The following is a 23,769-nucleotide window of genomic DNA, read 5'->3' as shown; positions in this document are numbered from 1 at the left end:
AGCCACGGGGAGCTGGACATCGCCCCTTGTGGGCCCGAGATGGGAGTGGGAGACATAACCAGAGCAGGGCAGCCCAGGGCACTCCCAGATCCTAACCCCTACGGGCTCCGGCCCACATGCCCGCTCAGCACCTCCCTTGGCTGCACAGTACCCTCCTCTGTGTAGCTGGGGGTGGGCACAAGCCCTGAGTGTTCCTCACCTGCCAGTTTGTACCTAGGCCAGTCCACACTGCAAGGCCTCATCATGCAGACAACAGGACGGCGGCAGCTCTTCCCTCCATAACACATCCAGGTGCCCCCGTGGGGGAGAAACATCAGTCATGAAGCCCACACTCTTACTATGAGGGAGAGGTGAGCTGCTCAGGCCCCGCTCATGATGAGCGAGGCTGCTGTCTGAGCACCAAGGAGGTAGTCAATAATTTTAGTTTTTTAAAAAGAAATGAGCAGTATGTTAGCAGGACTCAGAAGGCTGGAGCATCCATGCCGGGCACAGGGGCTGCTAGCAGGGGAGCACCCAGGAGGAGCCAAGCCTGGCCTCATCCCTAAGGCCGGAGGCACGGCTGAATCAGTGTATCAGTGGGTCCATCAGAAGACAGAAACCACACCGTGATTTAAACAGGGAAAGTTGAATAGAAAGATTGGTAGCTTGAATAAAAGAAAAACTATAAAATGTGGTAAAACTCTACATGTTACCCTAAGACTGAAGGAGAGCCCTCAAGGAAGGGAAAGATAGGAAGGGGGCCCCCTCTTGAGGAAAAGGCAAGGTTGTGCCCACCAAATGGCAGAGAAGCTGGCTGGGCCATGGCTCTCCAGGCACTGGGTAAGGAGAAAGCAACCCTTTGGGCATGAATGGGGTGCAGGCAGGTCAGCTGATGGCCAGGCCTGTGGACCAGCAGAGGAAGTTGGGGCGCCAGTGTGGGCAGGAGGTGTGGAGCTCATAGTGTGTCGAGAGGGCCACCAGGCCCAGCCAGGGCCATGTGTTCTGGGCAACCAACCCTGCAGCCTCTAGAACCAGCAGGAGGGCCGCCGCCTCCTGCAGTGTCCCTCTAGCGCCCTCTACTGAGAAAGCTTACCATTGCGCTCGCTCTAAAGGAGAGAAGCTTGAAGGAATTCTGTTCATTATTGCAGAGTGCATATGTAGGGTGGGTTGGGAGCTGAGCAGCAATAAACGGGCACTGGCATGGAAGGCCTGCAACAGGCTCTATCCTGGAGCCCAGCAGCCCAAGGAGAACAGAGAAGCACCATGCCCGGAAAAGCTCACAGCAGGTGAACTAGAAAAGTGAGAGGCTGGACCAACCCAAATGCCCAAAGAATAGGGCAGGTTAAGTGGAGGCTGGAATCACGGGAAACCCTAACTTAGGGAGTGTGAGTGGATGTGCAATAACGCTCAGGTAGGAAGAGAGAGCCTGCATCCTGCCAGGGTCTCCGGTGGACAAGGCATGATGCCCCCAGAGTGGGGGGTTCTCTTTGCAAAGTCATCCAAGGGCAGACGAAAACAGAGCAGGTTTGTAACGGTGATCCCATCACCAATGCAGGGGTGAACGGTGTCCCCAAAGGACGCATTCGTGTCCTCATCCCCGGAGCCTGCGAATATCACCTTCTAAAGCAAGGTACGTGGTTAAGTTATGGCTCTTGAGAGGAGCTTGTCCTGGATTCCGCCGAGCGCTACGTGCAGTCACATGCCTCCTTATGAGACGGAGAGTTTTGAGACCGACACAGAGGACACAGAGAAGAGGAGGAGGTGATGTGACTGCAGAGGCAGAGACTGGAGTGATGCGGCCACAAGCCAAGGAACACAGGCAGCCACCAGAACCCGAAGAGGCAAAGAAAGGAAAGTTGCCTGGAGCCTCTGGAGGGAGTGTGGCCCCAATGACACCTTGATTTCGGACTTCAGGCTCCAGAACTGTGAGGGAATAAATTTCTGTTGTTGTAAGCCATCCGGTTTGTAATTTATGTCAGCCACAGGCAACTAATACACCAAGGGAATGCTACACAACAGGGTCCGCAATGTCAGCTCCTCCAAGGTAGCACCTCTTCTGCTCGGTCCCTGCTGTGTCCCCAGTGCCTACGACAACACCTGCACACAGTAGGTGCTTCTTGGGTGTTTGTTGAATGACTAATAAGAAAGGAAAAGGTCTGGGCCGGCCCCGTGGCTTAGCGGTTAAGTGCGCGTGCTCTGCTGCTGGCGGCCCGGGTTCTGATCCTGGGCGCACACCGACGCACCACTTCTCCGGCCATGCTGAGGCCTCATCCCACATATAGCAACTAGAAGGATGTGCAACTATGACATACAACTATCTGCTGGGGCTTTGGGGAAGAAAAAAAGGAGGCATATTGGCAATAGATGTTAGCTCAGAGCCGGTCTTCCTCAGCAAAAAGAGAAGGATTAGCACGGATGTTAGCTCAGGGCTGATCTTCCTCCCAAAAAAAAAAAAAAAAAAGGGAAAGGTCTTCTTAGGAAATCTCTCAGGGAACATTTTACCCCAAAGTTTAAAAATCCTGCTTTTTTGGGTGTGGATAAAAGTGAGGTGCCGGGGCTGGTGTCCACATGGATTGTATTGTCCTGCCTCCCAATCACACTGCTCTTCCTGAGGCCTCTCTGCTCATCCTGCGGACCTGACATCTCCGGCTCATGCACGCGGACACCAGGCCAGGCCTAATGCCAGCACCTGTGGTAGCAACAGAGACAATGAAAATGAAACCTGACCAGCTGCCAAAGATCCTGAGGGTGAAAACCGACAGCCTTCTCCAGCGTGGGCCACGCCCTGTGCTGAGCCGGTTTCCCCCAGATGAGCTGCTGTGATCATCTTTGGGGGAGATGTGTGCAAACGTTACTCCAAGAGCGACACTCATAGGCACCGGTGGGGTCCCAGCGTTCCAGCCTGGCTGCAACAGGGAGAAGGAGGGCGGCCTGAGCAGTTTGGCTGGAGAGGGGTGAGGGCTGAGGCCACTGCCAGGCCTCGCTCAGGAGGAGTAGGAGGCGCGCCACCCTCCACCCCCTTCTGCACAACAGTCCTATAGGGCCAAAGTCGGACCCATTGGCACCATCGTGGCCAGGACTGACCATCCAAGGTCGCTGTCTCTGTTCTGTCCCCACCCCCCGTGGGGCAGTACTGCTCCAAGGGCCCATCTGATCTGGACTCGTGGTCCCGCCTACCCCTGGCGCTGACCTGCCGGTGGGCTCACCAGAGCCGAGGGCGCTCTTGTCTCCTCAGACCCCTCACAGCCCCTGGGACACCTGGGGTCTAATCCCACCTCTCCTGTCTGCAGCAGGCAGAAGGGCCTTGGGAAAGTCTCTTCCCTATTTTGGGCCTCAGTTTCCCCATGTGCAACATTTGTCAGCTTAGGGGAAAAAAATCCCTAAAATGCTCCGTAACAGGTAAGTCTCCAGAAAGGAAGGGTTTTGAGTGACCAGAAGAACTACGTTGCAGTGGCAGGGGTGTCGGGGGGAAGAAGAGGGTCCCACGGCGCTGACACAGTTCTGATCTGTCTACTGGCTGCTCCACCTCCTCCTCTTCCTCATCCAACTGCTAAAGAGCGAGGGATGCCTGAGTTGGTGGCTAAGGACCACCCATGGGAGGACTCTGGCTTCCTGGGACAGACTCATTGAGGGTGGAAAGAACCTCCTAGAACATGCCCTGGTGCCTCCTTTTACAGATGGGGAGACTGAGGCCAAGCGAGGAGTAGGTCTTGCCGAGGGCCACCCAGCACAGAGAGCAACGGGGAGACCGATCAAGGTTCCCTGGGGCTTGTGCCAGTTCTTACCCATGGGACTGGCATGTGGTGACCCTGCCATGTCAGAGGGCCCGAGGTCGGGGTCTGTGGCCTGGCAGCACAGGTCGGACGGACGCAGTCTTGGAACAGGGAGTCACTTTGTGGTCAGCCAGCTGCCAGGCTCACCCGATGCATCTATGGCTCCTGCACCCTGGGTCTGGGTGCTAGCCCCCTGGGAGCTGGGGCTCCCAGCTATAGGGCCTGTGGTGGAAGGCTGCCAGGACCATGGACCCCTGCAGAAGAGCCTAGAGCCTTGGGGCCACCCGTCTCCACAGGACTGATTTGGTCTGACTGGCTCGCTCCAGGGAAGCACGGACAGATCCCTCCAGGGCAGCTGGAGGTGGGGTGGCAGCCTCTGTGACAGAGGCTGGGTTAGTACAGGAGATGTGGGGACACCGGGAGGCTGGGACAGTGGCCTGAGCTGGAGGGGTTCACTTCAGAGACCTCTGTCTGGGATGTGCACACAGTCCTTAGAGGTTCCCAAGGTGAGCTGGTCCCTGAGGCAGCCCTGTTCTCTCTCGCTCCACCTGTCCACTCCTCAAGGCTCACCACCCTCTCGTTAGCTCAGGCTGCCTGGAGGTGGAGGCCTGGGAGAGGGAAAGGAGGGAGTAGGGCCTGGGGAGATCCGGCCTGTGGACAGATGTGTCTTTGGATATACGCCTCCCGCACTGGACAGCCCTGGCAGAGATGCGCAGCCCCCAGGCGAGCTCAGGGCCTGGTTCTCCCTTGGGAGAGCTCTGGCCTGGGTCTGGGGCTCAGGTCCCTGTGGAGGCCCTTTCTGACCCCAGGCTTGGTAGTTAGAGGGGCCTGATCCTGTGCCAGTTTTCAGTCGTGGGACAGAATTTTCCCTGTTATGTTAGATTGGGAGAGGAAGTCAAACAGACATACAGGTCACCATTTCTTGTAATTTCCTATTATGTGGCAATAGTTGTAAAACTATTAATAACTGATTAACAAGAAAAACAATTATCTGATTAATGTATTATTTATTATGTAACAATTAGTTCTGAGACAAAGTCCAATTCAAAATATATCACTGAGGATTCTATATTAGTTGATTTTAGAAATAGCATAATCCAAATCTATTTTTCCAATAAATTTTCTTAAATAACCTTTAAGGAATATTTCACTCCCATCATCTGGCTGGAAAATATTTATAGGCAACAACATTTATTACATTAGAAAGAAAAATTTAAGTTTGGCTGTTAGGCACAGGTTAAAAGGGATGATATGCACAAACCATAATAATTACAACCAATACTTCTTTTAAACACACATTTGAATTTAAACAATGTAAATAACCAGTGTTTTAGATATATTTAAAACATGCTTCAAGAATGGTTTTTAACATCTCCTTTCCTTTCCAGTGCATTGTGGAAAAATCCCTTTCTCCTTTCTTGAGCAGTAAAAGTCAGAAAAATGGTGTCCCAAACAAGGATTCACCGTGTCCTCTTGGGAAACAAGCTGAAGAGGTTTTGGGTCTGGTTAAAAATATTATCCTAAAGGAAATGTCTGCCGAGAGAGAAGCCCTGTGTCTACAGAGTGCACACTGCGCCCCTTGGGGCTGCGTTGTGGTGTGGCTCCAGGGAGGCCCACACAGCTACGGATGAGGGGCGCCTCAGAGGGGCTGTAACCAGCGTTCCAAACATTGGCCGGGACAGGAAGACCAGGGTTGAGAGCAGTGACAAGTCCTGAGTGGTCTGAACCATTTTACACTTGACCCTACTTGCTGGAACTCTTTGGGAAACAAGAAGGATTTTCCTGCATAGTGTTTGTCCACAAAAACAAATGAGTCACCCCATTAATGATTCAAAAACACTTACTGTCTGTTGGTTTCATGCTACCCAACAGGTGCAATGTTTTAATGGGTAGGAAAACTTATGGGTTTAAAACTAAATTCTATGTCACTGAAGAATGTTTTAACAAACTGGTATCAGATTGCTTATGACAACGTCAATATCATATATTCATTCAATCGCCTTTTTGCCTTCTATTCTTTCTTTTGGGCAAAATTTGATTATCTAATTTTTGCTACCCCTCAATCATCTGTTTTGGACATCAACTGTCCATACTGGCTGCAAAATACAGGTGTGTATTGATACATGAGATGCAACTACAGAGTTGCCCGTTGTATGGTGTTACACGTGGAAAGGAGTTCCACTACTTCAGAGCTATACTGAATGAGGCCTGTGTGCACTTATCAACATCCACTCATATAAAAATATATATCTTTAACTCTGTAGAATCCCTCATTTACACACCACTGCAAAAATGTTCTTTCGTTCTAACATCTTTTTACCTAGTCTTGCCAATCAGATAAGAAACACCAAAAGATTGGGAGATAAGACCTTTTTAAAACAAGTTTCCTAGCAGAAATTAATTTTTTAAAAAATGTCTACTTTTAAAGTATAGTTAGAAACTTTGTTCTTGTAATATGTAAATAATTCTGTTATATCAAATTGTGGATTTAAATAAGTTTAACAGTTTCTTTCTTATCCTTTAAAAAATAATACAGATTTCTGTTACTTAATGGCTTCTCCATTCTTCCAATTCCAAGGAATACAAAGGTCTCCGTCTTGCATAACAGAGTAAAAATGTGAAATGCAGAGGTGCATCCCTTGTAGATAAGGCAGTGATTGTTCTAGAAGTCTCTTACAACAATCCACCATTTGTATACTAGAAACGCTGGGCTCCTTATAAAACTTTTCCAGAGAAAATTTCTTCGTTGAAGCCTGTATCAATTCATTTTCGATAACCTTTAACCTGTTATATTGAAAATAAAAATAACATTGCCACAAGCTGTAACCAAATAGAGGAACATAAAACGTAAATATAATTTTATAAATTGGGGCTGCAACTTTCTATTCACAACAATGAAAATGGTATCCACACAGGCCAAATTACACGCTAAGAAGACACGCCAACAGTTGCTGTGCAGTACCTATTATTTCCATATGTATTTCTAAAAGTATTTGTTAAATCTTTTCAGCAGTAATGGAGTAAAAATAATTAATACATAATTTAAAAAGGTCTTATTCTGCCTCCCGTAGCAGCTGTTAGTGACTGAAGAAGGCAGAGAGCTAAGTGGAGGAAACCCCTAGCTCTAGGAGCTGCCCAGACTCTCACCCTTGGGCAGTGATGACTTTTAGAGATTCCCAAACAAGCGGCAGGCTCTCTAGAGACCAGGTGCCTGAGGAGAACAGGTTCTCTCCACTCTCACTCGTCTAAGCCCATCAGCCCCTCCCTGTGCCTGAGGCTACAACGGCTCCGGTCCATCAAGGGCTTGAGTTGAGGCTACAATGTAAACAGCTCAGGGTAGAACTCAGCGTCTTAACTCCTTTCTCCCACAGGTGGCAAATGTTTATGGACACGAAGTTTTAGTAAATAGTCTCCATCCCCCAAATCTCGGGGCGTGTGAAAGAGGACTCCACGTCAGGCCCTCACAGGTGCACCGACCAACACGTAGCTCACACGAAGCCCACCTGAGAAGGTGAGTAAAGCAAAACTGCATGGTCAAGGGTTCCCAAGGGTTAAATGCACTGGTTCAAAATACCCAACTACCCTCTCTTTACCCACTCTTATACTCTGCATAAAGGAGTAAAGTAAGAACCATAAAATATCCATAAGCTAGAAAAATACTTGAAAACAGAAACGGTCATTGTGGCGGGTGGGCAGTTAGCAGCAGTGGTCCGTAATCACCGAATCCCTTTCTTTGACAAGCCCCAGAACGCTTTCGCAGGTGCTGTGAGTTTTTTCTTTGAGATCTCTCCTTCTAGACAGGGTTTAGAGATTCAAGACGGTGGACAGCGGTTAGGACTGACAGGGCTCTCAGCATGTTCCAGCTGGACCTGCATCTACTCTCTCCATGATTAGACAGGAATTGATGGCAGGGGTTGACAAACTTTTTCTGTGAAGGGCTTTTTTCAGTTGCTTAAAAAAAAAGGATATTAATAATCTGGCTTAGAAACGAAAAGCCTCGCAGCATGGCCAGGCTGCTGGGTCGTCCTCCAACAACTCATGTTTATACAAATCTCTGGGCAGGGCCATGCATTCCCATTCCTGCTAAGAGAAGCCTCTGGTCTCACCGCTGGGCCACAACCTTTCGAATCAGGAGAGCCCATCAGTCCTTCTGGGGTGCAATCTTGGGGGAGCATCGAGTCTTGAGGAGACAGCCCTTGCTAAGGCTCAATCCAGGGCTGTCTCCTCCAAAAGGAAGACAACGTGGAACAGCTTTTCCCTCCTTGGGTGCCTCTGTAGTCCACAGCAGACTAATTTAAAAAATATTTTCAAAAAATTTTTCGCCAGGGCCAGCCCAGTGTTGCAACAGTTAAGTTTTCGTGTTCCGCCTTGGCGGCCTGGGGTTCACAGATCCCAGGCGCGGACCGACACACCGCTTGTCAAGCCATGCTGTGGGGGTGTCCCATATAAAAGTAGAGCAAGATGGGCACAGATGTTAGCCCAGGGCCAATCTTCCTCAGCAAAAAGAGGAGGATTGGCATCGGATGTTAGCACAGGGCTGATCTTCCTCACAAAAAAAAAAATTTTTTTTTCCTTTCCTTATAATTTCTTTTTTTTTCTTTTTCAAGATGGGCTAACATCTGTGCCCATCTTGCTCTACTTTTATATGGGACACCGCCACAGCATGGCTTGACAAGCGGTGTGTCGGTCCGCGCCTGGGATCTGTGAACCCCAGGCCGCCAAGGCGGAACACGAAAACTTAACTGTTGCAACACTGGGCTGGCCCCCCTCATAGTTTCTTTGCTTTATTATATTCATACCTCAAGAAATAAAAAAAATAGAGGAAAAAGGGAGGCATAGTACAAACAAGAGAAGCGTCATGACATGGTGGGTATGGCTAGTGGGAAGTTCTGTTCTTTTTCTTCTAATGCTAAGAAATAGGCCAGACATTTCCTAGGGAGAAATGACCCTTCTCTCTGACAAAAATTATGTCTATTTTTTTTAATACAAAGTTGAACCACTCTGCCTTTGACGGCCGAGTGTGAGCTCCACAAGGGTATCTGTCTGTTTGCACTGTATCCCGCTAGTGACTTTCACAGGGCCTGCCAGGCACCTAAGTCTTTAATAAAGATTAATTGAACAAATGAACATTCTTTTATATGGTTGTTTCCATTATATGCAAGTATTGAAATTATTTAACCATTCCTCTATAATTGTACATTTCTACTGTTTCCAATTTGTCTAAGTGATTTCGAAATTTGTAGTATGTGGTGTAGGGGTGGAGGGAACATCTGAGGGAGTTTCCACATGCAGATGTGAGTGGGGAGAGCCCGGCTGGGGAGAGCTGGTTTACCTCTAGGCCCAGGTTACCCCAGGTTATTACTATCCTCTGTAAGAGCTGAGAGTAGGTTATGACCAGCCTCCCAAGGAGTGGGGCTCTGCAGAGAGGGCACACTTTCCACCTGTCAGCCAGGCCTTGTTAAGAAACAGGGGCTACAAGTCATGGTCTTGAGGAGGTCATGTGGGGTCCAGAAAGACAGGACCTGGAGAGTAGTTCAGAACTGCTCAGCAAGCCAAGGGTCCTGCAGAGGCACTCAGAGGGCCGCATGGGTGTGGGTGGCCTCTAGTTCTTTTCCTCTTCAACTAGCACCTGGGAGCTTTTATCTTTTTTATAAATTGGATCTCCACATAAGAATCTACTTTATAAAGGATAGGCAGCTAAAAAATGTCTGAAAACTACTATCCAGAACATGCTTCATCTAAGGAAAGAAGGTCGTCTGAACCACTCCCTCGTGATTATAATGAAGGTGACCTTAAAAGGGTAGGGAGGCCAAGCCAAAGGGAAGGAAAGACGGCAATGTGGAGGAAACTTCTGGGCCCAGTCAGAGGGCGGCAGGGGGCAAAGGCGCCAACTAAGAGGGAAGGTAAGTGGGGGATAAGCACAGGGATGAGGGCTCCGGAGTCCAGAGCCAGAAAGGGGCCAGGGAAACACGTGAAAGTCAGTGAGTATTGACTGAAGGCCTCCTGTGTGCCAGGCACTGATCCTGGCACTGGAGGGAACAAAACAGACAAAAGTCTCTGCCCTCACGAAGCTCACATTCTGTCTTGGGGGAGACAGACAGTAAATAAACGAGGGAAACAGTTTGTCAGATGTGGGTGAGTGCCACGGGGAAAGGCCGCCCGAGGAAGGCAGAGAGTAAGGAAGCGCAGTGGGGGGTGGCTCTGTACTCAAAGTTGGTGCTCAGGGAAGACTTCACAGAGAAGGCGGAAGCTGAGACCTGGGGGAGGTGAGGGGCAAACCCGAAGCTGTCTGGGGAAGACGTGCTCCAGGGAGGGCAGGGGAAAAGCACACAGTGTGCTTGAAGAAGATAAAAGGCCGCCTGGCTGGAGCAAAATGAGCGAGGGGAGAGTGAGGAGAGGAGTTCACGAGGCAGCGGGCAGACGACAGGGCCTTGCAGGCATGACGGGCAGAGGAGTGCCACGCTCAACTGGGGTTCTGGCTGCTCTGAGGAGAAGCGACTGGGATGGGGTGGGGGTACGAGAATGGAAGCCTGGAGACCAGACAGGTCATCACAACATGGTCAAGGGCGCAGCAGTAAAGGACACGGCAAGTGGTCAGCTTCTGGGCAGCCTAAGAAGGTGGAGCTGAGAGGTCCTGGTGGCCTGGAGGCGGGGAGTGAGGAAGTCGGGAGAGGAATCAGATGACTCAAGGGTTTCTGTTTACCTGGGCAACTGTAGGATGGAACTTTCAAAACCCAAACTATGGGAATTTTATCTCTTTTTATTTTCTTTCCTCAGAATCTAGTAGCAATATTCCAAAGCATAAAATGGCCATACAGAAGATAGAAAAAGCTGCTATGATGCAGCAAACAAAACCATCAGCCCTCACAACCAAAGGCTGGCTGGACTTGGATGCCGGCCCTTATATCAGTTCCCTTCCGTTAAACCCAGCATATACAGGGTTAAAACCAAAAGCACTCATCTCCTTTCCCTGCTTCTCTAAGTTACATTCACATGTAAATATCAGTTTTCTCAACCGTTGTATCCCTGAACTTGGCAAGGCAAATAGAAATTACAAATTGTCAAAAGCCCAGGTAGCCTTACACTGAAGTTTTGGCTAATTACCAGTTCTTGAGGTTTGTTACAGGGAAACTGATATCCAGAGAATATCAAGAAGATGAGGCTTCCTAGCCCCCATCTCTTTGGCTTCCTGGCACTGAAATCCACCATTCACCACAGAGCAAGACAACCAAGGACACCCACCTGTGGCTTCCCCTATCTCACCATCCTCCTCCCTGCAGACAGCTGCACAAGGCCAAATGCAGGCTGATGGGAAGGCGCCAACCTACGAAGCCACAGGTCCCTCTCCCCCATTTAAAACCTTGTGCAACACATTCTTTCCCATGGATTTCCCTTTAAAAACCCAACTATTAGCACTTCAGGAGGACAGTGGGTTTTGAGGCACTGGCCTCTCACGTCCTCATTTTGCTAGCAAAATTAAAAATTTCTTTTCCTCAATCTCTTGTCATTGTGTTCATTGATTCGGCTATGGTGACAAGGTCCTGGTTTTTTGGCAACAGACTGATAATTTAGAAAAGTAACATCACAAACACAAATGTTTACCAACCAATCAAGAGATAGGATATTCGTGCAATAGGATCTGGTCAACAGAGTTGTCACCAATTCCACAAGCAAAACAAAGAGATGCAGCTTCTTCACTTATTTTATACATAAAATGATCCCATTATCTCTTATTAAAGGGATGAATTCCATGGCTCTCCTCCGTTGCCACCCTTTCTCTCTATTTCATATCTTTGGCTTTTTAAATGAGCAATTTGTGGGGACGGAGGAGTGAATGGGCAGCAAGGCAGGAGAAACAAGTAACCCAGGGCCTCAGAAGCACACTGCAGAACCATCACCACCATCCTCCACCTACCAGGCTCCAGTCCCTGTCCTCTGTACCCCCTCCCTGGACATGTGCCATCGCATTCTCCTCGGCCATCGCCTTCCCTTCAATGCTCCGGGTTCTCTTCCCAGAGTGTCAGCCTTGGCTCTTCCTGCTCAGCTCCACTCTGTGGTCCGGCCACCACAGACATGTTTATAGCACTCACGTCTCCTACCAGAAACAAATTCCAGGAGGGCAGGGAGCAGGCCTTCATCTATCAATGGCACCTTTCATGGCTTCAGGCACACAAGTCATAGCAAATGATGGCTAAATGAATGAAAGAATGAATAAACCCTTGGTAACCAAACCTCCTTAGGCAATGTCTTTAGGAAAACAACCCTCTTTTGAATATACTATTCTCCCCTTTCTTCACAGCAGATACATAAAACATTATCAAGCAGTATCTTACCACCTACAACATGGGAAACTGGTGGCTATTATATGATTCCCTCAAAGATACAAACAGCACAGAGACAGCACCACTTACGAACTACAACAATTTTTTACTTTACAATTTCTTCACAACTTAATAAAAATGCAGACGAAGCTTGCTTTATATCAGTAGTTTTCAAAATTTTAAACAAAGAAGATTCCTGTTAATCAAGTATAACTTATTTTTTCCCTGTTGCCACCCTTTTCCATCTGGAGAATTTCTTTCTGGTATTCTTACCTTTCATTCTGCTCCTGAGTTGACTTTTATATTAACAAGCCCTGCTTCTCAAATGGAGGTACATGGTGGTAATGTAATTTAGGTTATCATACCTAGAAAACAGCCACATCCACTCCCTAGCAGAACAAGGTGGGGAGTATATAACTACAGTATATCCACAAATCAGCCAATTTCCCAAGTTTAATACAGTTTTAATGCCCCATATTTATGAGTTCTGAATACCTAAATTTTTAGACGTTAGACTGAATGATAAGACGTTACAGAGGGCTAACAATACTCACTCTTCTTTTCTTTTCATGTTCTCTCTTGCCTGTTGGGCTTTGGTGAGAATAAACCACTGGAGGTTTGCTGGATCACAGAGGGTTGGGATGTTAAAATGCCCGAGTTCGTGCAAGCTTGGAGCGTATCTGTCACTGTAATGAAACATACATAAAAGGAAAAATCATTGATCCCTCCATCCCCTACTCCGCCTCCCCTGATTAACACAAAAGGAATTCATCAAGAAAATTCACCTTAAAAGTATAGCAAAATTGACTTAAAGTTTTGCTGTCCCCAAAGAGATACACTTTATTAGGATGAACACCAGCCCTGAGAACTTCCTTATCCATAAAATGGGGTAGTAAGCCACTTCATGGTGAGGTTGTGAGAACGAAAGAGATAATGCACTTAAGCACCAAGCACAGTGCCTGGAAAACAGTCTACGCACAAACAACGTTGGCTATTGACCTTACATTAGTTTAATCCTATAATTGCCTTTGCCCTGTAAGTGGCAATATATTTACAGAACGTTTTAGAGATTCAATTCTTCAATCCTCTCATGCTAGTTTTTCTAATGTGTAAAAGAGTGTTACTAAGAAGTAGTGACATACTTTTCTTTAATTCCTAAGAGTCACACACTGAAATACAAAACAATTTAATCCCCTTACACAAACAATCCATCTAAGTGAATGAATAAAAGTCATTCTTGTTTTAGATATTTACCTGTTAAGGATCATTTGTAAACCACGCAGACTTCGAGGGTGAAAAAGTATTCTATTTTTCATCAGTCTATTATAGAACACATCAAGAAGAGAGTAATATTCTTCAAGGGTCAACATGGGCTGTAATTCTTCAATATAAACAACTTGCATGCCACCTAGAAGATAGCTTATTTGGTCTTCTAAGAGCATCAGCCTCCTCTGAAGGTCAAAATAACTTGGTAATCTTTCAAAAAGCTACAGTATTTAAAAAAAAAAAAGGAAAGAAATATTTAGTTTTATGTTACTTTAATAGCTCAATTTTAGGACTCCAATAAATGATATTGAGAAATTTTAACAAGAAAATTATTTTCCTAGAAGGAAAGTTCAAGTAAGCAATAAGAAAAAGACTTAATATAATGCTGGAAATATGAATATTCAAAACAAACCACTGTAAATCTTAGGGATTTTTAGATAGGAATTGAAGAGATCACAGAAAAAAAGAAATATGTTCCAAATAAAAAAGTCCTAAGTACTAATATTTAAATATTTAGGTAAAAATCTTAAATTAGTTTAGAATGATTAAATGGTATACTAAAAAAGTTTTAGAAATAAAGTATATGTATCTCAACTCCAAGTCTATTTCTTCAGAATTTACTTTAATGCAACTAAATTCAATTAAATGCAATAAATGTTATTGAGCACCCACCACGTCCTTAAGCACTAAACTGGGCACTTCGAGTGTACAGATTATGAGTTTGTCCCTGTTTACTGGAGGCTCACAGTCAGGGTGCAAGGAAACAAAACAAAAACCGGAATTCAGTGTACTAGGTGCCATGGCTGGGTGAATGCATACAGAGGGGAGGTTCAAGCGAAGGTTTCTAAGGAAGTCTAAGGTGACCTATCTAAAAAGATAAATGGGATTCAGAAAAGGTTACATGCACCTGGGAATGTTCTAGGGGAAGAAAACAGCATGTGCACACATGGAAGCATGAACAGGAACAGCAGGTTCAAAAGCAAGGAGTCTGGTACGGCCGGAGCATGCATGCCTATGGGGAATGGAGAGAAGAGGCTGCAGAGGCAGGTGGGCGAGGTCAGGGAGGGCCCGGGGTGCTCCACTAAGGACTCAGATTTTACACAGAGAGCTGCCGTTACACAGCTTTCAGAGGAGCTGAAAGGCATCAACAACTCTGCTGTAATAAAAGAAACAGCAGTATAAAAATTCTACAAATTATTTATAATGTACTTCTAACACTTTGTGAAAAATAATTTCACTACCTACTTTTTCCATTTTTCTCTCAATGGGTTATTCATGTATAAATGGCAACTATATTTTAAAAACTTTTTATTTTGAGCTAACTGCAGAGTCACACATCTTTCACCCAGTTTCCCCAATGTTAACATCTTGCAAAACTGCAGTGCAATATCACAACCAGGAAACTGACAGGCATACAACCCACTAACCTTATTTGGATTTCATCAGTTTTACTTACACTCGTTTGTGTGTATTAAATTGTACGCAATTTTATCACGTGTTAGATTCATGTGACGTGACCACACTCAAGATACAGACAGGTTCTATCACCAGGATCTCTCGTGATACCCTCTCATAGCCACTGACACCTCTGCCCCTCCACTTCCCAACCCCCAGCAACCATTATCTGTACTTTTTATAATTTTATTATTTTAAGAATGTTATATAAATGAAATCATACAGTATGTAATCTTTTGAGATTGGCTTTTTTCACTCAGCACAATGCCCTTGAGACCCACCCAAGCTGTTGCAGGTATCAGTAGTTCATGCCTTCTTTCTGCTGGTAGAATTCCATTGTCCCACAGTTTAAGCATTCACACACTGAAGGACATTAGGGTTTTTTCTAGTTTTTAGCTATTACAAACATGTGTGTACAGGTTTTTGTGTGAACATAATTTTTCGTTTCTCCAGTCTAAATGCCCAAGAGTAGAATTGCTGGGCTGTATGCTAAGCACATGTTTAGTTTTGTACTGCCACACTCTACGCCAAAGTGCCTGTACTATTATACACTCCCACCAGCAATGGATGAGTGATCCAGTTTCTCTGCATCCTTGCCAGCATTTGGTGGTGTCGTTATTTTTCATTTTAGCCATTATGATAAGTGTGTAGTGATAGCTCATTGTGGTTCTAATTTGCATTTTCCTATGGCTTATCATGTTGAACATCTTTTTATGTGCTTGTCATTTGTATGCTCTCTTCTGTGACATGTCTGTCATGTCTTTTGTCTTTTTGGATTGTCTGGGTTTTTTTTACTATTGAATTTTGAGAGTTCCTTACATATTTAGATACAAAGACTTTGTCAGATATGTGGTTTGCAAATATTTTCTACCAAATATTTGATTTGAACAGATACTTCACCAAAGAAGATACACAGCTGGCAAATAAGCACATGAAAAGATGCCCACCATCATTCATCATCAGAGAAATGCAAATTAAACCCACACTGAGACAGTACCACGGACCTATCAGAATAGCTAAAATGAAAAGATGACCATAGCAAGTGTTAGCAGTTTCTTCAAGAGGTAAAATACCCTAATATATGATACAACCATTCCACTTTTAGGTATTTACCCAAGCGAAAGGGAAATATACCTCCATACAAACATTTGTAGATAAATGTTCATAGAAGCTTTATTTCTAATAGCCAAAAATTGACATAACCCAATGTCCGCCAATAGGTGAAAGGATAGACAAACTGTGGTCTATCCATAGGATGGAATACTATAAGGCAATCAAAAGGAATAAATTCTTGCTACACGCAACAGCATGGATGAATCTCAAAATAATTATTCTAAGTGAGAGAAATCAGAACCCTCTCCAAAAAAGAAAAAAAAAGTACATACTCTGTGATTCCACTTATATAAAACTCTAGAAATATAAACTAATCTATAGTGACAGAAAGCAGGCCAGTGGTTGCTTGGAGAAGGGGTGGTGGGATGGAAGAGAGGGTTTTCAAAAGATATGACATACTTTTGTGGGTGATGGATATGTTCACTATCTTGATTGTGGTAATAGTTTCATGGGTATTTACATATATCAAATCTCATCAAATTATAGACACTAAATATATGCAGTTTATTGTATGTGAACTAGACCACAGGAAATCAGTTAAAAACAAAACAACAGAATGCAGGCCTTTAGGCTATGCTTCAGAAAAGAAAATTTCCAAATAAAAATTGACTTAAAAATCAGTCCTCTAAGTATCTCAACTACATGTGATTAAGCATCTGAGCTGAAAACAGCTGAAACTACAATTAAATTTTTTTTAGTTCATTGACATGATAACATAGTTTGAAACAAAAGTATGTGGATGACAAATCAGAGATTTTTTGCTTTTAAGCTTTTCCTTACTTTCGTCCAGTGATGATGGACATCCATTGTTCCTAGCATCACATGGCCCACTGCACTCATCCCGGAACGGTCTGTAAATACTAGTGTACAGCCTGATGATAAAACACAAACTCTTTGGTCACTGTCCAGAGATGCTTCATTCTTTTAGCATTGTGCAAATAATTACTTAAATGTAATGTATAAATTCAGGATTAAATTCAGTAGAAGCTTAGAGGCTAATTTATGTCACTGTTTTATTCAAAGGAATAGATTTAAAAATTCGCTGTGATAAAGTCACATCTGTAAAGACTTTTAACACTTAGTTTTCCTCTACAATTTACAGGTATATATTGCAGCCAAGTGACATTTTAAAGAAAATGAAAAGTGTTTACCTTTTGCATTTTTAAGTGTTTCCAAGTTCTGCTGCGCTAAGCGGCCTAAACTATGCAGCTGGCTACAGCGATGGGCAATGCCCCAGCTCCTCTGCCACCTAGTCCAACAGAGCACACAGGCGCATTAACACCGCATCCCTGTGGGAGGGAGCGTGCATTCACCCTAGCTGCTCCATTCCCGGGAAAGTCGATGACTTTCTTTCTCAAGTAGGCACACAACATGTTTCCAAACTAGCTCATTTTTCGTGAAGCAACCAAATGGAAAATGAATTGTTCACCAGCGAGTAAAAACGTTACTATCGTGTTCAGGTATCCAAAGACCTAAAACAAGCAAACACGCTACGCTGTTTCCATTTTAAAATAAGAGAATGAGAGCCAGCCCTGATGGCCTAGTGGTTAAAGTTCCCTGCTCTCACTGCTTCAGTGGCCCAGGTTCGGTTCCCAGGCACTGACCCACACCACTCGTCTGTCAGTACCCATGCTGTGGCGGCGGCTCACATAGAAGAACCAGAAGGACCTACAACTAGAATATACAATGATGTACTGGGGCTTTGAGGAGGGAAGAAAAAAAAGAGGAAGATTGGCAACAGATATTAGCTCAGGGTGAATCTTTCCCAGCAAAAAAAAAGGAAAAAAAATAATAAAATAAGAGAATGAAATGGGAAAACTTTAAGAAAAATCTTTTTCTTTCCCACATTGTTCAATGATGATGATTTTGTTTTAGATTTAAGTTCTAATTAGGAATTCCAGTCAGGTTTATGAGATCTTTTTTAGCTTATTCTAGAGAAAGTGATTTTTATGACATCATGTCATCTGCTGATTTTACGAATGAACATTAAATCTTAGTGACAAAATGGAATCTGATATTCATATGATGTCACAGAGGCACTACTGTGTAAATGTAAAGAGCACTAGTCTGAAGTGGCATCAGAAAAGCCACCTCTGAATTCTAATTCTGTGACTTACTAGTTCTGTGACCTTGAACAAGTTGCTTCTAGCCTTCCTAAGGTTTCTCTTGCATACATGCAAAGTGGGGACATTTGCTACAGCACAGGAGGTATAAATCAAAGAGGATAACATGTGTGAAGGAGTGAGGCACTCAAACAGGCTCTCAAAAAACTTAGAATCCTTCTTCATCCTAACGCTGATTCTGATGAGTATCATTTCTGGTCAAATGAAATTAGTTTTTAAAATTTTTCCTTTAACCCACAATTGAAAAACTAAGACATAATTTCAAAGAATTAACATTGTGATAAAGCTACTAAATGCTGTCTTATTAATGAATGGTTCTTCATGTAGGCTGCCCAGAATTAGAAACAATGTCATCAGTCACAACATCTGCATTGGTTGGAGACGTGACTAATTTTCCAATAAGTGGAGAAGTCGCCATGTCCACGGTCCTCAAATGCTTTGGTTTCACAACCCCTTTGTACTCAAAAATTGAGAACCCCAAAGAGCTTTTGTTTATGTGGGTAATATCTATTGATATTTACCATAGTAAAAATTAAAGCTGAGAAATTTCTCCACAATATTATAAAATAATGCTTATTTCTTTTTGTGTTTAAGAAATTCTTTCATTTTCCTAATCCCAGTCTCTTGGACAGATCTTTTAATATTTATACCAGAAAAAGTTATTTTTATGTACATGAATTTGTTTATCATATAAACTTTATAAAGGATCTTATTGGGGGCCGGCCCAGTGGCATAGCAGTTAAGTTTGCAGGCTCCGCTCTGGCGGCCTGGGGTTCGCAAGTTTAGCTCCTGGGCACGGACCGATGCACCGCTCATCAAGCCATGCTGTGGCAGGCGTCCCACATACAGAGTGGAGGAAGATGGGCACGAATGTTAGCCCAGGGCCAGTCTTCCTCAGGAAAAAGAGGAGGATAGGCACCGGATGTTAGCTCAGAGCTAATCTTCCTCACACACACAAAAAAAGCATCTTATTATTTGGTTTTTAGTTAGGAAAGTCTATGTTACTAGACTGTGGAACTGGAAGAACCCCTATAATCAAAGCTTGGCCTAAAACTATTGATGTGATGATAAAAGAGCAGCTATCAGCACAAGTCCAAACACCCCACATAATCCAAGTCTAAACACTTTCCTTTGATATTTGAATTATCTTAGAAAACAATGATTTGAATACACAAGAACAGAACATGTAAGTACTATCTGTACTCTGTAAGCACAGGAACAAGGTGCTACTATGGTCCTCAAATAGTCATTTGGTTCAATATAAGAAAACACTCCTGATAGTGAGGGTTGAAAACAACAAAACAGGCTACAGCAAACAGTCACAGAAATGTTTAAGCACGAGACTGGGTGACAGGTTTTCAGGGCTCTTGTAATGGGAAGTCCCATGACTGAATCACATGACTCCCTCCTTTTCCCTTCCTTATAGTTTTAACAGCTGTTAAATCTACTTTTATAATAAACTTCAGCATGTATCTTTATTTAACTGCGATTTCCGAGTTTATGAAAACTTAAAGAGTCATGCTATGTGACATAGTACTAAGAATACAACATCCATTTTCTCTCTTCCTTTTTAAACTCAAATACCAATCTTACTTGAATTGGAATATTATTTTTTATACATTATGTGTATATGGAAAAGGATATTTTCCTTACAAACTCATTATGTAAAAAAAGTTCAATTATGCTAAAAATATCAATATCTAAACTTTACTTCACTATTTTAAACAAGAAATTGATAATAGTTTTCTAACATACATGAACATTTGATTACTTTCATAGAAAGACAATTGAAGAATATTTAGTTATCAAATGATTAAAGATGCAAATATTTAACTGATGGAAAGCTTTACCAATAGATAGTACATATTTATTTCAATCTCTAAATTAGGTTCTCTCTGTATTACCTGATATCTGAGAGCTGCAACTGATGAGACAGTTCATCTTTTAAACGATCTAGTTCTTTCCTAAGTGGCAAACTATTCTTCAGCTTTTTAACAGCACTTTTTCCATTGTTATCTAACCAGGATCTAGAAAGAAAAAAAACAGAGATACACACTTTCTAATACTAACTATAATGCAAACATTCCTACTATTAAAAGACATGCATTACCTTAAAGCAGCCCCGATGTTAAACTGAGTTTCCAGTCAAACCTTTACCAAATTATAAGTACAAAACTAAGGCGGGGAGAGGTAAGTGTAGACGGAAGTAGTTGAGATGAAACTGAAACTAGGCATTTGGTTGGATGGAGAGGAAGGGAGGTGTAAACGAGCACCAAGGTAGTCAACAGACCAGCCAGCAAGGGGGAGGTGTTCTTGGAAACTCTGTGGTGAAAAGACTGGATTGGTAAGGTCTGACCAATGGAAAGGCCTGGATAGAGAGATGTGGGAATAAGCATTGACAACTCAGGGTACTAATAACCAAGATTAAAATAAAGAAGCAATTGCAGTCTACCCAGCTAGAATCCACAAAGTAACATTTGTAAGTTCCTTCATCAGGATGCGTTGCCTTTTAAATGTCACTGGTACCAATGGATGTGTCTTTGAGTTTGACTTTTTCACCTTACTAGCTGCAGCAAACATTATTTGCTCATTTGCTCTTATAGTGGTAGTAGTTCTACCCTCACATGTATATGACTGATGTAAGTGAAGATCCGGCATAGCCTACTGAAAGCTGTAATAAACATAGTGAAAGGTTTTGAAGTATCTTTAATTTTTTAGTGTAATTAAATTTAACTTTTTTATATACAATGGAAGTTGTCATTAGCTAGAATATGATTTAACAGGTGCTGGCATAATAGACATTTTAAAAATTATCAGTTTGATAATCTTGGAACCAATCAAATCATTAGGCATTTATCAAATATTTATCCTGAATGCCTGATATTGTGTGTTTTGGGATATAAGGAAGATAAATTCACTGTGCAAAGGAAGACACATCTAATATGGGATATAGAGATAAGCTATTAGAATAGAATATATGAACTTCTAAGAGAACAGAGAAAGAGTTAATTAATTCTGCCTGGAAGGTTCTGTAAACAGGTGATATATAACCTGAAACCTGAGAGATGTATCAGATTTTTCCAGGCAGATTAGTGAGAAGGAAGGGCATGCCAATCACGCTAGTGCATAAGGAATGATAAGATGAACCAATATGCCCAGATCATATGATGCCTAGAGGGAGGGGAGGCACAAGCTGAGACTGGAGAGGCAGGGTTGGGGAAGGTGGAGGAGGACAGGCCATAAAGGGTTTTTGCACACCAGAAGGAATTGGGACCTTATCTTCTAGGTAAAGGTGTTCAACATTTTTTAATTTATTAACTTTGCACAGTAATTAATGACCCTTCCTACTTCTCCTTTAAGAACATTGGTAAAAATTTTGTCATCTCTGCATAGTGTGTGCTAAATAAGAAAATAAGTAAATATCTTACTTTACATTAGTATTATTAGCTATTGCATTACAATTTTTCAATATTTTCCTCATTTATTAAGTAATACATGTTATTCAATTTACTTTAAACCATATAAGAGACAGCATGATTCGCTGACAAATGAATTATTAAATGGTATACCATGTTTGGTTTGGGGACCAAATGTCTTAAAATATAGATTGGAATATCATCTTATGATTATATATTCATGATTTGATTTTTGGAATTCTTACATTTAGTGTATAGAAATGAACTAGGCTAGTTTAACAATTTTTGTGTTTTGTTTCTAAACACGGAGATAAAAATGAAGGTTCTAAACATGGCTTTTAATAGATAGACAGACAGATAGATAGATAGATAGATAGATATAAAGATATCTAGCTCTGGCCACTGAGAGTTTCAGTAGCTACTGAGCACATGTAGCACCCAGATCTTGGTTTCTAAAAACCATTCCCTACCAGAAAGAACCAGAGCTTGGCAAAAAGGCTGAGTCAAGCACTGGGGCAAGGAGAGGCCGGAGGATCCTGAAACATTTTCATGAACCAGAAAGCAGGAGAGTTTTCAAAAAATGATGGGGACACAGGAGCCAACTTGAGGGGATGATGAAATGAGAAAATTACAATTTGGCAACCATCATAGTAATATGTGATTCAGGCAAGAATCATCAATGAACATCAGAGCCAGGGGGTAAAAATTTGGTGAGTAAAAGGATATTTACATAGCCCTAAATATCTCCTCAAAAGAAACTAATTGAAGGGAAAAATAGTACATTTACTGTAGAAAAAACTGGGAGATGTCAACTTAATCAAGTGATCCAAGTTAATATCACTAGTAACGGGACAAATCAACATCATTTGCCTCCTATATATTCCTGAAAACAATACAACATCACTTCTGGGGTATTCCTGCCAAATATGAATAACCTGACTCTAATTATGAAGAAATATCAGATATACTCAAACTGAGGGACTGTCTATAAGGTAACACCAAGGTAACGAAAGAAAACAAACACTGAGGAACCATTCTAGATTAAAGGAGACTAAAGAGACATGCTAACTGAATGCGACTCAGGATCTGAGATTTTCTTTTCCTACTAAAGGGCAGTGCTCAGAAAATGAGTGTGTGAATTTGAGTAAGTTCTAAGGATTAGCTAGTAGTACTGTTATCAAATGGTAATTTCCTGATTTTTACAGTTAGCCTATAGTTAGAATGTCCTTGTATTTCAGAAAATACAAACTAAGTATTTAGGGGTAAAGGGATATTGTGGCTGCAATTTACTCTAAAATGGTTCCAAAAAAATATGTCTATATATAGAGACAATGATAAAGCAAATGTGGTAAAAGGTTAACATTTGGGGGGATCTGCATGGAAGGTATATAACTCTTTGTATTATTCCTGTAAGTATTCTATAAGTCTGAAATTATGTCAAAATAGAAGTAAAAGATAAAAAAGAAAGTATAAATTTCAGGCTAGTATTTTCAAGCACTTCTGTGGAGGGAAAAAAACTGTATAGAATATCTTTATTCTTGAATATATGAAAAACCAAATCGGAAAAAAAAAAGAATTTTATAATTTTGGTGCTTGATGTACAGGAGACACCAGCATGTGTTTCAGAATTTTGATCAAATCAATGCAACTAACAAGTCAGGTGAAGGTCATCATAAGACAAATTTTCAGAATTATTTTTTGTGTTCATTAACCTTTTCAGTAGGTTATGCAACCACCACCACAATCAATTTTAGGACACACTTATCATCCTAATAAGAAATCACATATCCATCAGCAGTCACCACAATCCTCCCCTCCAGCCCTAGGCAACCACTTTGTCTCTAGGATTTGCCTGTTCTAGACATTTCACATAAACAGAATCACGCAATATGGGGCCCATTGTGATTACTTTTCTCACTTAGCATAATGTTTTCAAAGTTCATCCACGCTGTTGCATATAGCAGTGCTTTGTTTTTATGGCTTAAATACTACCCTATTGTATGAATATACCACATTTTGTTTATCTACTCATCAGTTGATGGACATTTGGGTTATTTCCACTTTTCGGCTATTATGAATAATGCCGCTACGAACAAGTTTTTGTGTGGACGTTTATTTTTCCCTACATCCCTGCCAATGCTTGTTATTCTCTTTTTGATTATAACCATCTCAGGGTATGAAGTGGTATCTCATGGTGGTTAATTTGTTTATTAGACCTTGCCTTGGTTCAAAAATGATTTTATTACCCTTATAATAATAAATATAATACATGTATTGTTATAAGATCTGGGTAAAGAGAAAAAAAGCTGAAAATGAAGCTAAA

General features: G+C 42.7%; 1 protein-coding gene across 5 annotated transcripts in view; it reads right to left on the bottom strand.

Moving 5' to 3' along the window:
* Window positions 1-4,748: 4,748 nt before the first annotated feature.
* TCAIM (T cell activation inhibitor, mitochondrial) overlaps window positions 4,749-23,769 on the bottom strand; it is a 52,388-nt gene continuing 33,367 nt past the window's right edge. For all 5 annotated transcript variants that reach the window (XM_087430819.1, XM_087430816.1, XM_014791123.2 and 2 more), the window contains 6 exons: window positions 19,935-20,057; window positions 17,059-17,156; window positions 16,688-16,779; window positions 13,328-13,560; window positions 12,628-12,759; window positions 4,749-6,536 (listed from right to left, as the gene is read on the bottom strand). In XM_087430819.1, the coding sequence (XP_087286945.1) occupies window positions 6,296-6,536; window positions 12,628-12,759; window positions 13,328-13,560; window positions 16,688-16,779; window positions 17,059-17,156; window positions 19,935-20,057 (919 nt within the window). In that variant the 3' untranslated portion in view covers window positions 4,749-6,295. The remainder of the gene's footprint in view (window positions 6,537-12,627; window positions 12,760-13,327; window positions 13,561-16,687; window positions 16,780-17,058; window positions 17,157-19,934; window positions 20,058-23,769) is intronic.

The sequence above is a fragment of the Ceratotherium simum genome, chromosome 5 (genome assembly GCF_057802395.1).
Source record: "Ceratotherium simum simum isolate JZ-2026a chromosome 5, ASM5780239v1, whole genome shotgun sequence".
In the NCBI taxonomy this organism is placed as follows: Eukaryota; Metazoa; Chordata; class Mammalia; order Perissodactyla; family Rhinocerotidae; genus Ceratotherium; species Ceratotherium simum.
Note: the sequence above shows the minus strand (reverse complement) of the source record. Positions and strands in the feature narration are given on the sequence as shown.